This window comes from Haliotis cracherodii, unplaced genomic scaffold (assembly GCF_022045235.1).
Source record: "Haliotis cracherodii isolate W230 unplaced genomic scaffold, xgHalCrac1.p SCAF_15, whole genome shotgun sequence".
In the NCBI taxonomy this organism is placed as follows: domain Eukaryota; kingdom Metazoa; phylum Mollusca; class Gastropoda; order Lepetellida; family Haliotidae; genus Haliotis; species Haliotis cracherodii.
In genome coordinates this window covers 11,560,085-11,571,783 of record NW_027266270.1, presented here as the reverse complement: position 1 = coordinate 11,571,783, position 11,699 = coordinate 11,560,085, and the positions used below count along the sequence as shown (strand labels likewise).

Sequence of the window (11,699 nt, the reverse complement as noted above, 5' to 3'; positions counted from 1 at the left end):
ATTTTATAATATTTTCTTAACAACTGTTTACATTTGAATCATGCTCTTGGCGGCGTCTGTTGAAAAATCAGTGTCATATTATTTAAAACCAGTGTAGTTTTGTGTTTAATTTGCAATATCATGAATAGGTACTTTGTTGAGCGGTGATGTTATTATTAGATATAGATATATAAGTTATTCATGGATATGCATAGATGTTAATTATTATGGTGAAGAATGAATTGAAGTGTATGCAACTTTAACGTTCATGCTATAGGAACAAATATCACATGGAAAATATAGTGTTTTAAAATGATATGATAAATAACTCATTGTCGTTATTTTTGCACATGAAGTAATGCCCACAAGATTATATTTAATTAGAAGTTAAGCATACGTGTGATGCAATACCGATTTCGGTCATATTTTGATGTACCCATATGACAGCGATGGAGAAAATACAAGCATACCTTAAAAACAAAAAATATTTTTCGCTGGATTTGAACACAGCTTGTATTCGGTGATATATGGTACAGTTTGAAGTAATAGATTTGAAATATGTAAATTTAATTTTATCTTTTGGACTTAATCTCGAGAACTATTGTCATTATTACCTGTTGCAAAGATGAAATAAATATTTGTGAAACAGGAAATTGTTGATTTAAATAAAACTTTGAAACAGTTTGCAAACTTAGTTATAGCTAGAACATGCATGTTTACGATTTAGCTTAATCATATTAACTTCCCCAAACTTATTTACGTCCGCCTTCAACAAGGTTCGGAAGTTTAATTCGTTGGGTCTAAATTTTATTCGGCTGGTTCAATGTTATCAGACCAGGTGATTCGGTTGACGCACACTGATTACAGTGTGAAACAGTAAGGCACCAAGCTAGTCAATATTCCGTACATCTTCGTTTACTTTTTACTAACACGATATATTGATACCCTATCAGCAGTGTATTTATGCGTCAGGAAAGTAGTATTTTTCTTCAGCGCAAACGTCGCCATATTGGAGCTACATTGTTTGTGATGAGAGAATTGTATCGAAAGTGTGGAGGCTTGTCTTTCACGTCGCTCCGTCATCAGTGAGATTTCGACGCTGTGATAAACACTCAAGCTGGATAAGCTACCGGAGTATCTAAGAGATACAATGGATTGGTTTATGGGGTAGGTAAAAGAGCTAAGTCCAGGTCAACTCGGTTCCACGGTTCCAGACTTGACAAATGAAGTGAAATGTTCTTTTGAAAAGCAGCAAACGATAGTGTAGTGTTTACTAAAATAGGCAGATGTATGGTAATGTGTGTCACCAGTAGCTATGTTTAAAAATGTTTATCATATGTCATCCCGAGCGACGTAACCAGTACATCACCGGTGAGGTGACTGTCTGTCAACCCGGTGGTAGGGTCTCTACTGCCGGTGCTGAATGATGTGTTAACATTTCATATCGCACCGAAACTGTTTACAAGTGCACCTGCTGCCTGTCGGTATCGTTAGTGTAATGTTTCACAATAAATTAATATCCTATCAGTGAACAGTCTTTATTGACTGCCAGCGTGAAAATATTCAGTACGACACCTGTCAAAATCATCATTTTAATTTATACAGCCTTTCATTTTCATCATCATGGCAACCAAATGGTCAGTGCACTGTCATTTTGCCATAAATGTACATAATCTTCACAATGTCAAAGTTGCAGTATGCTTACATTTTTATTATAGTAATTACATTGATAGTCCAGGGTAAATGTCCAACAGTAAATGCCCAGGGTTTTATGCGAAACACAAATGTCCAGAAAAAGAATACACTATCTGCATCTCTAGGGACATACAATAATATTCATTGGTTATTGGTGTCTGTCAATTCATCCATCAATCATGGTGACTGTCTACATTATTTTTAATCCATTCCAGGCTCTAAAGAAATTATCAAAACGTACAGTACACAACACCATTTCATTATTTTGCAGGACCCTCATATTGCCTGGACCCCCATATGTAAATTACAGACAATCAGCTTGTTTGTAATTGCTGCTACTTGCAACAGTCATTGGGGTCAAGAAATGTGACAATCACTTTATGAAATTAGTCACACATCAATAACCACACACAGTGGTTTTATTGCTCTAATTAGACCAAGGATAAATGGTTTGTGTATCAGTAAAGGGTCATTGTAAGGATGGGAACGGCATGCGAAGATCCAGACACTCATATTGTATTGTATTTATAGTTACACTGTATACTGATACTGTATTGATAACATGGGTTAAGAAATGTGACAATGACTTCATTAAATTAGTCACACATTGTTAACCTTCACAGGTGTTAATTGCCCTTAATTAGATCAAGGATAAATAATGCTGACACTGATATCATTTTTCTGCTTGTATAGGCTGGGTACTGTCTTGTATGCAGGATGGTACCCAGGGTAGTACCCATCCTTGCAACCCTTACCTCTTCAGTTCTTAGGTGTATATTCTGTGCGATAGTAGCCACTACCTAACTAAACTAGGTAAAATTAACAGTCTTAGAGCATTCATATCACAATGATGACAAACCAAGTTGTGCTATTTCATGATCATGCAATCTGTTTCAAGCACAGATCTAATCAACCAACGAGGATATTGTTCTAAGAATAGTGTCTCGAACAGTTTCCCTTCAGTGATTCAATAAAGAGAGTTAGGCACCACTTGCTCTCTCTCCACCCCCAACCCCACACCCACCCCCACCCCCACCCCCACCCCCAACCCTCCATACACTGTCTTTGAATGAACGGGAAGAGAGATCTGTTTCCTGTTTTATGTGATGTCTATAATTACAACATGAACAATGATACAGATTTAGTTTCAGGCTAAGTATAAACTGTAAGAAGAGTTATGGTAAGGCACTTGACTTAGAAACAATACACCATATTAATTTTTGTTGTCACGTAAGTGTCAGTTAAGCTTAATTGATGTGCTGAAAGTACAATAATATTCTGATTATGAGGATGATGATAATAGCAAGAACAGTCTGAGCAAATAACATTTAAATTGACTTGGCTGAAGTTGCCTTTGGGCATCTTTTCCACTCATGTTTGAAATGTATAAAAAATGCCAGGTTGCGATCAGGATCCACAGGATTTGGAAGCTGCAGGCCCTGACTAATTAAAATAGTCACTCTTCAGGACCTCATTTAAGAAACTGCAGTTTATTGTGATAAATAAATCAACATGTAAATTTACTGAAGGCCTTACGGATCATTAGAAGTTTGAGACTACTGGTCTGGCACAAGACATGGGCATAGGATCACCAGACAGGCGCTTATTTCGAATTTCAAATACTTTTTTTCAGTACATTTTAGAACTAGCATAAGAATACTCAATACCTATGGGTTATTGGCTAAACTATAAAGACTGAGCATACTGTTACTAGTCTGTGACTTTGGACTAGTGGCTAAAGCAGCAGATTGTAATTATGAGTGGACAGAAATAGTACACAATACGCCACACTACTTGCTCTCAAAGTGCATGACATTATCACTCTGGTAATTAGATCCTTGAAAAATATCTTCTTAGCTTGCAACCTACAAGTATGCATCAGTTATGAACATGTAGATCAATCATGATTTCAAAAACATGCTTTGCAGGGTTTTATGCGATGCAGAAATGTGCGTCCAGAACACACAAATGTGTAGAATGGAGGCAGAAAACATATATATTGCATCCCATGGTATGCACAATCAGGCTTGTTGATTGGTGACTTGGTTGGTTGCATGTCATCATATCGCATGGATTGATGCTCTTATGGTGAATCGGGGCGGTCGGGTAGCCTAGTGGTTAAAGCGTTCGCCGAAGAATGTGGTTTGATTCCCGACATGGGTACAATGTGTGAAGCCCATTTCTGGTGTCCCCCGCCATGATATTGCTGGAATATTGCTAAAAGCGGCGTAAAACCATACTCACTCACTCACTCACTCACTCACTCACTCACTCACTCACTCATATGGTGAATCACTGGACAGTGTGGATAGACTCTTATTATTTACAGACTGCGGTCATATAGCTGTAATACAGCTGATTGCTTTGTTAACCAGCCCACAGACGCGCACGCATGCATGCATGCATGCACATGCACAGGTCGCCTCTATAAAGCTGTATTACTATACAGTAATCTACGTTTATAACAAACACGCTTATAATGAACAGATGGATATAAACTTATGTTTTGGTCCTGGCCATTTGCTGTGCATATGCTGTACATATGCTTATAACGAATTACGGTTATAACAAACTAATATTAGTGGTCCCTCTGAGTTTGTTATAACCATAGTTTACTGTACTATACTACAAATAATTTATTGGGCGAATATTCAGGAGTATGAGGCTTAGTTTCATTGTTGCTAAGGCCCAGCTTGAAATTCTTGGAATAAGATAAACTTCCTCTTTGGACGTGCTTTATAAATGAATATTTTAACAACAGAGTTGTCAGATGAGTGGCTTGTGACGCAGTTCCCTTGAGCCTAAACCTAACGTTCGTAAATGGATTCCACCTTCACATTATTTAGATAAGACCAGCCCAGGTTGAACTTATGGTAAACTTCATGTAAGATTAATAACATGCTTGGAAAGTTAATGGAAATTGAAATAGTCCAGGCATGGCGAAGAGCATCCATCAGGACTTCAATGCAATTCTGAATCTGTTTTCGCCAACAGGGTTAATTTTGTTCAAGAAAATGGATGATGATAGCTAAAGCACAGCATACTTCTGCAAGACCTTATGTCAACACAGTGCGTTATTGATAAGGTGTTCTTGTTTCTGTGATACATGGATACTTGTGACATGATATTCTCTTCAAGACTATACCAGCGTTAGAAACTACCAGTTTTAGTCCACTAGTCCTTATAATGATAACATAGCAAAACCCTTAAAATCGGCCAATTTCTACTAGTCCTTAGGATACCTTTACTGTTGGGCAGTTTGGTAAGGACTGTAAGACTAGTGCCAATTTCTAACGCTGCTATACCCCATTGGATTCTAGGGCAGAATGGGTCCACAATATTCATCAATAAGAACAAATATATACCTTCTCTCGGTACCTTATTTAAAAGGTTTTGGTCAAATTTAGTCAAAGGTCAAAGTCAGTTTTCAAGAGTTTTGTAAAACATGGCTATCTTTGTCAATTTCTGAGGCATGGTTACTTCAGCATGGAACCAAATCTTTGCACCTTTTAATCTTAACACACAGCGATAGAAACTAACAGTTTTAGTCCACTAGTCCTTATAATGATAACATATAGTGAAGCCCTTAAAATGGCAATTTCTACTTGTCCTTATGATACCTAAACTATTGGGCAGTTTGGCAAGGACTACAGGACTAGTGCTAATTTCTAACGCTGACTAATCTTGACACATCAAATGTCAATTGCTTGTACATATCAAAGGTCAAGGCTACCTTGATCAGTTGGGGTAATTGTGAAAATTAGTGATATATTGTATATATCATATATGACAATATGACAGTGTCCCCCAACTGAGAGCAAACACGTGTAGTTGTGGTTTCTTTTCCATACGTTGTGTGCAAATATCTCACTCAGTGGACACTGAGTATATGGCAATGTCCCCCAACTGAGAGCAAACAAGTGTAGTTGTGGTTTCTTTTCCATACGTTGTGTGCAAATATCTCACTCAGTAGACACTGAGTATATGTCAGTGTCCCCCAACTAAGAGCAAACAAGTGTAGTTGTGGTTTCTTTTCCATACGTTGTGTGCAAATATCTCACTCAGTAGCCACTGAGTATATGGCAGTGTCCCCCAACTGACAGCAAACAAATGTAGTTGTGGTTTCTTTCCATATGTTGTGTGCAAATATCTCACTCAGTAGACACTGAGTATATGACAGTGTCCCCCAACTGACAGCAAACAAATGTAGTTGTGGTTTCTTTTCCATACGTTGTGTGCAAATATCTCACTCAGTGGACACTGAATATATGACAGTGTGCCCCAATTGAGAGCAAACAAATGTAGTTGTTTCTTTTTCATACGTTGTGTGCAAATATCTCACTCAGTAGACACTGAGTATATGACAGTGTGCCCCAATTGAGAGCAAACAAATGTAGTTGTTTCTTTTCCATACGTTGTGTGCAAATATCTCACTCAGTGGACACTGAGTATATGACAGTGTCCCCCAACTGAGAGCAAACAAATGTATTTGTTTCTTTTCCATACGTTGTGTGCAAATATCTCACTCAGTAGACACTGAGTATGTGACAGTGTCCCCCAACTGAGAGCAAGCAAATGTAGTTGTGGTTTCTTTTCCATACGTTGTGTGCAAATATCTCACTCAGTAGACACTGAGTATATGACAGTGTCCCCCAACTAAGAGCAAACAAATGTAGTTGTGGTTTCTTTTCCATACGTTGTGTGCAAATATCTCACTCAGTAGACACTGAGTATATGACAGTGTCCCCCAACTAAGAGCAAACAAATGTAGTTGTGGTTTCTTTTCCATACGTTGTGTGCAAATATCTCACTCAGTAGACACTGAGTATATGGCAATGTCCCCCAACTAAGAGCAAACAAATGTAGTTGTGGTTTCCTTTCCATACGTTGTGTGCAAATATCTCACTCAGTAGACACTGAGTATATGACAGTGTGCCCCAACTAAGAGCAAACAAATGTAGTTGTGGTTTCTTTTCCATACGTTGTGTGCAGATATCTCACTCAGTAGACACTGAGTATATATGGCAGTGTCCCCCAACTGACAGCAAACAAATGTAGTTGTGGTTTCTTTTCCATACGTTGTGTGCAAATATCTCACTCAGTAGCCACTGAGTATATGACAGTGTCCCCCAACTAAGAGCAAACAAATGTAGTTGTGGTACGTTTCTTTTCCATACGCTGTGTGCAAATATCTCACTCAGTAGACACTGAGTATATGTCAGTGTCCCCCAACTAAGAGCAAACAAATGTAGTTGTGGTTTCTTTCCATACGTTGTGTGCAAATATCTCACTCAGTAGACACTGAGTATATGTCAGTGTCCCCCAACTGACAGCAAACAAATGTAGTTGTGGTTTCCTTTTCATATGTTGTGTGCAAATATCTCACTCAGTAGACACACATTTATTACAGCTGATAAACTAATTCTATATAATCTCTAGATTTGTGCATGGATAACCCAGGTCCCGGAATGCCATGTCCTGTTGAGGGTGTCCTATATAGGCACAATAGCAACTACTTTGTTGTTTATTGTGGTTGAATGGCTATTGACAATAGGCTTACTGAAAGTAATCATGTTCATTGTGTAGAATATGATGAGCTGCCCTCATTGGTATCTATAACAATGGAGGGTGTGCGTTGTTAGTTCCTTTGTTGTCATTAATTTCATCTTGTTCATTTCCATGTGTTTTGGCTGTATCAGCTTATTGGGTACTTAGTCAGCATCAGCAATCAATATACCTACTGGTATTGGGAGCACCACATTTGGTGTGCGTGAAGCGTGATCTGCTCGATATTGGCGAAACTTGTACTTTTCCAGAATGACATTGACATGATGAAGTGATGGGCACACTTCAAAGCATTGGCATTAACAGCTGATGAGATATCTATCATGTCTATTAATGACAGTGACAAAAATAAGGAAATTGAAAATGTCAATGGGTGAATCATAGCGTGAGACTGAATTGAGAAAATCAGCTGATGAATCATTGAACTGAGTTCAGTTGGTAGAATCCTTACTAACCTTTGATACACTCCTGTTACAGTTGATCAATTGGAAATCTCTGATCTTTCAAACATCTCAATCAGAAGCTAGCAACGTTCAGTTATTTCATTGGAATTCCACTCAGTATTTCTGAAACCACTTAAAGATTTTAGCTTCATCTATGATCAGTTTTAGTTCCTGTCACTTTCCACAGATTGCTATTTTCTTCAACTGTGTGACTTAGATTTGAACATATATTTGCATGACACACTTAAAATACCACTAAGATTTTGATTATGAGGTCAAATCCTAACATGTTTTTTATCTTCAGACCAATCACCAGGGTTCAAAATCAAGTCTATCACAATGAAATTGGTAAAATTCATAAAGGACAAATGACATTTCCTTGTTGAATAGGGTGATTTTTTAGGACTAGTGAAAATAAATAATTATTTCTAACCCTGATCACTGGAGCATGTGGAAGAAACTTTTCAAGGGATATCATATGTAAGATATTCTTCACGTTGTAGACCATAATTATCAGTAACTTTATATTCCAATAATCTCTTTTGAGTCACTGTGCATGTCATTCAGTGATTCACAGATATTGAACAGGACATGTTGAGGAGAAACACAGTTCCAGGAACTTGTCGTCAGATGTTATTCTTAGACATGACTAGTGTTGAGTGTGGTGCCACGTATAGGTCAGCTGACCAGACAATCAGGATGGTGTGAGACTGAGAACTAATTATGGAGTTATGTAATGGTTGATGTCTACTCGATGCAGGCAACGTGTTCACAAATAGGTTTTGGAATATGTAGAAAGGCTTGTTCGTATTGTTTATATGATGGCGATAATAAAACGTTTTAGAAATCTTTGGTTCAGAGCGTTGCTGCCTTTTCACTCTAGTAGCTGGAATTGTTTGCTATTTCCAACATCAGTTTATTAGATCTGTTAACAGTATATGTGTATGATATTTGCTATGTTTATTAACCAAAAATGAATTTTTTCTTCACTGAGACTTTGGCCTGCTTGGATTGAATGAATGAATGAATGAATGACACAATTTTATGGATAACAACTTCTTTAATACTTAAGCGACGTTTCGGTATAGATGAATTGTTCCAATAGTTTATAATCTAGTGACCCCTTAATCTTTAAATTTTAGCATTAGGCCAATGACAAGGACCCCTGCCTTTCATACTTAAATTCAAACACTGTTTTGTGAGATAACTATACAGTATTTCCTATCAGCCTGTCATTTCCATCACTAGTCTTTGTAGTTATTTATTTTACAGGGTTTTACCTTGATTGGACCCCTAAGTACTAATTTCAAAGATCCTGTAAAGCAGTGAAATGGTGTAGTGTGTAAGATTAAAAGCTACAAGTATTACACGGTTAGAAACTAACAGTTTTCGTCCACTAGTCCTTATAATGGTAACATATAGCAAAACCCTTAAAAAGGGAAAACTTCTACTAGTTCTTATGATACCTCTACCATTGGGCAGTTTAGCTAGGACTATAGGACTAGTGCCAATTTCTAACGCTGTAATTAAATGATTCCAAAATAGTTGGGTATAGTAGTTTGTGGCACAGACTGTATCTTCAGTTATGCCCATATTGTTTCTGTCTACTGGGTGAACTTGTCACTTGACTTCATTTCTATGTTTAATGAATGGATTGATATTAGATGAGCTTACCAGACTGAATGTTTTTTGAATATGCTCAGTCTTCAGACGAGTGTTGTGTTTGGAATTCTTTGTTGTTATGTGCCGATGGCACAGTTAATCATCAAGATCATAATGGCATGGTACACAAATGTTCCCAGGGCCTGTAGGGTACATTTAGAAATCATATTTTAAAACAACAATACCTTGTGACAATGTTTATTACGTGAAACCACAAAGTTGCTTGTTATCTAGACTCTGAAATGACATTCATCAGTTCGATGATGGATCAGATTATTCCTCCAGTTGGCACACTTTATTTCCCTAGGGCACACCTTAACCTGCCTTGAGGCACACTTGAAAAAAAATAGATTTCTATCTCTGTAGCATTTATCTAGACATAGCTGCTCAAAGGTTGATATTTGGCCCCAAGTCTGCAGCAAATGTCAGGTACAAATACTAGAAATTCACAATTTGGATTTAAAACTTTCCCAATCCATGTTGATATAGCTATAACTAATGTTAAAGCTTTGTAGAGGTAACTTGTGTGCCACTGACAACAGTGCCAGTAAAATGGAAGAATGATTAAAATTAAGTTTTATATTATTGCAATGAATGCAATGTTTAACAGTACCTCTGGATTCAGGTAATTATTAACTTCTTTTTAAAATTCCCAATTTTGAACAAAATATATCATTTACCCTAATTGCTTGCCATTTAGTTTATAGATAATTCCCTGTAAAGTTGCACACCATATCATTAGTGTAGTATCAACCTGTTGATGCAAATATATATATATATTTGAAACTTGTTCTGTCTTATATAAGGAAAAGAAAACTGGAAATTGTATGTACATTCAGTTATTATTTATTATCCTATTGAGCTATTTATTGTTAAAGGACTCAAGTAAAACCATTCTAACTGATTGGACTCATTCTACATGTTTTAGATCTATCTTTATAATATTGAATAATCAATATGATATTTTCAATGCTAGCCATTAGACAACTGAAACCAATAGTGGGGATGAATGGTAAACAGCGACCATTGTTTTTCTTTTCTAATTTCAACATCCTTTCCTGAGTATTTGGTGATTACTGTATATGACTTCCATTTTCTGTGGGAGTAAGAAAGCTATTAGGCACTGTGACTCACTGTTGAACCATCTGTTGATCAATATGCTGGCATAGAGAGATTCAGGCCTTGCTCTAGTACGTATTATACAACTACCACTGCCTCTCGGCTTATGCAACTCAACTTGTGAGGATCTCATCAGGAATACTGTATTCAATGTAATAAGCGTCCGCTCTAATAAGCGTCCGCTCTAATAAGCGCCCATGGCGATTTTGCTAATATATTGGTTAGTGAACAGTCCCACATTATCACCCCTTCCGATTGATCAATGTACACAAGACTGATTTATTCGTTTATAATACGCACTCATGTGTTATATGCACCCTTACTTTTGGGCATTTAAATTCTGGAAAATATATCTGTTGTGTATGATACACACATACCATTCTTCAATATCATTTCAGGCTGTCAGCATAAACTACGAAATTTACAATCTTTTAACTCTGTTTTTTTATCTCACCAAAAATAAATTCTAATAAGAGCCCCTATTTCTATTTTTACGAGCGCCCGGGGCAATTATTACGTCGAATACGGTACTTCCCTATTAATGGATCCTAACCTCAAGCTGGATTCATTAGATCACATTCATGCTGGAATAGTATTCATTAGTCAAGGCTAATGGCCTGGTTTTGTAATGACATCTTACAACAAAACTGGCTTAATTTTTTTTAACAAATTGATTTCAGCCAACCTGTGATAGACTGTAAGAGATCTGTAGTAGCTCATTGTGTCTGAAGTCCACTGATTCAAGCCTTGTAACTGGGATCACAGACCTATATGATAGGTCCAGGCTGGGAGTCGGTCATCCCATGGTTTCCTGGATAAGGATCTGGGACAAATTTAGGGTCCTTTATGAATAGGAACTATATATGATTGACAGTTTGTCCTTTTGCTTTTTAAAGCACTTTGTCACAGTGCAACTTTTGCAAATATAGTCTGAAGTCTTAATCTTGTAATATTCTGTTGGGTCTAGTAAGATGAGCAAGTAATAGCCCATTAATAACACCAAAATCTACTGAAAATGATGCTTGTAAACTCTGATATTTTTGGCAGACTTGTCATGGATTTATTGTACAGAAATGACACTTTTTGAAGTGAATAATCTGGCGATGTATTCAATAATACCATGAAAGAAATTACGTTTTCATTGCTAGAAAGTCTTTCCTTTCTCTGTGTGCATTATCCTCTACAGTTCATCACTAATGAATGGTGTGCCAGAGATTGCATTTTAATGTGTGGTAG

The 11,699-nt window shown here is 37.0% G+C and overlaps 1 protein-coding gene across 1 annotated transcript in view; it reads left to right on the top strand.

Annotated features, from left to right (window-relative positions):
• Positions 1 to 889: 889 nt before the first annotated feature.
• LOC139462283 (MOB kinase activator 2-like) overlaps positions 890 to 11,699 on the top strand; it is a 48,345-nt gene continuing 37,535 nt past the window's right edge. Inside the window, exon 1 of the mRNA XM_071243899.1 lies at positions 890 to 1,146. Within this exon, the coding sequence (XP_071100000.1) occupies positions 1,130 to 1,146 (17 nt within the window). The 5' untranslated portion in view covers positions 890 to 1,129. The remainder of the gene's footprint in view (positions 1,147 to 11,699) is intronic.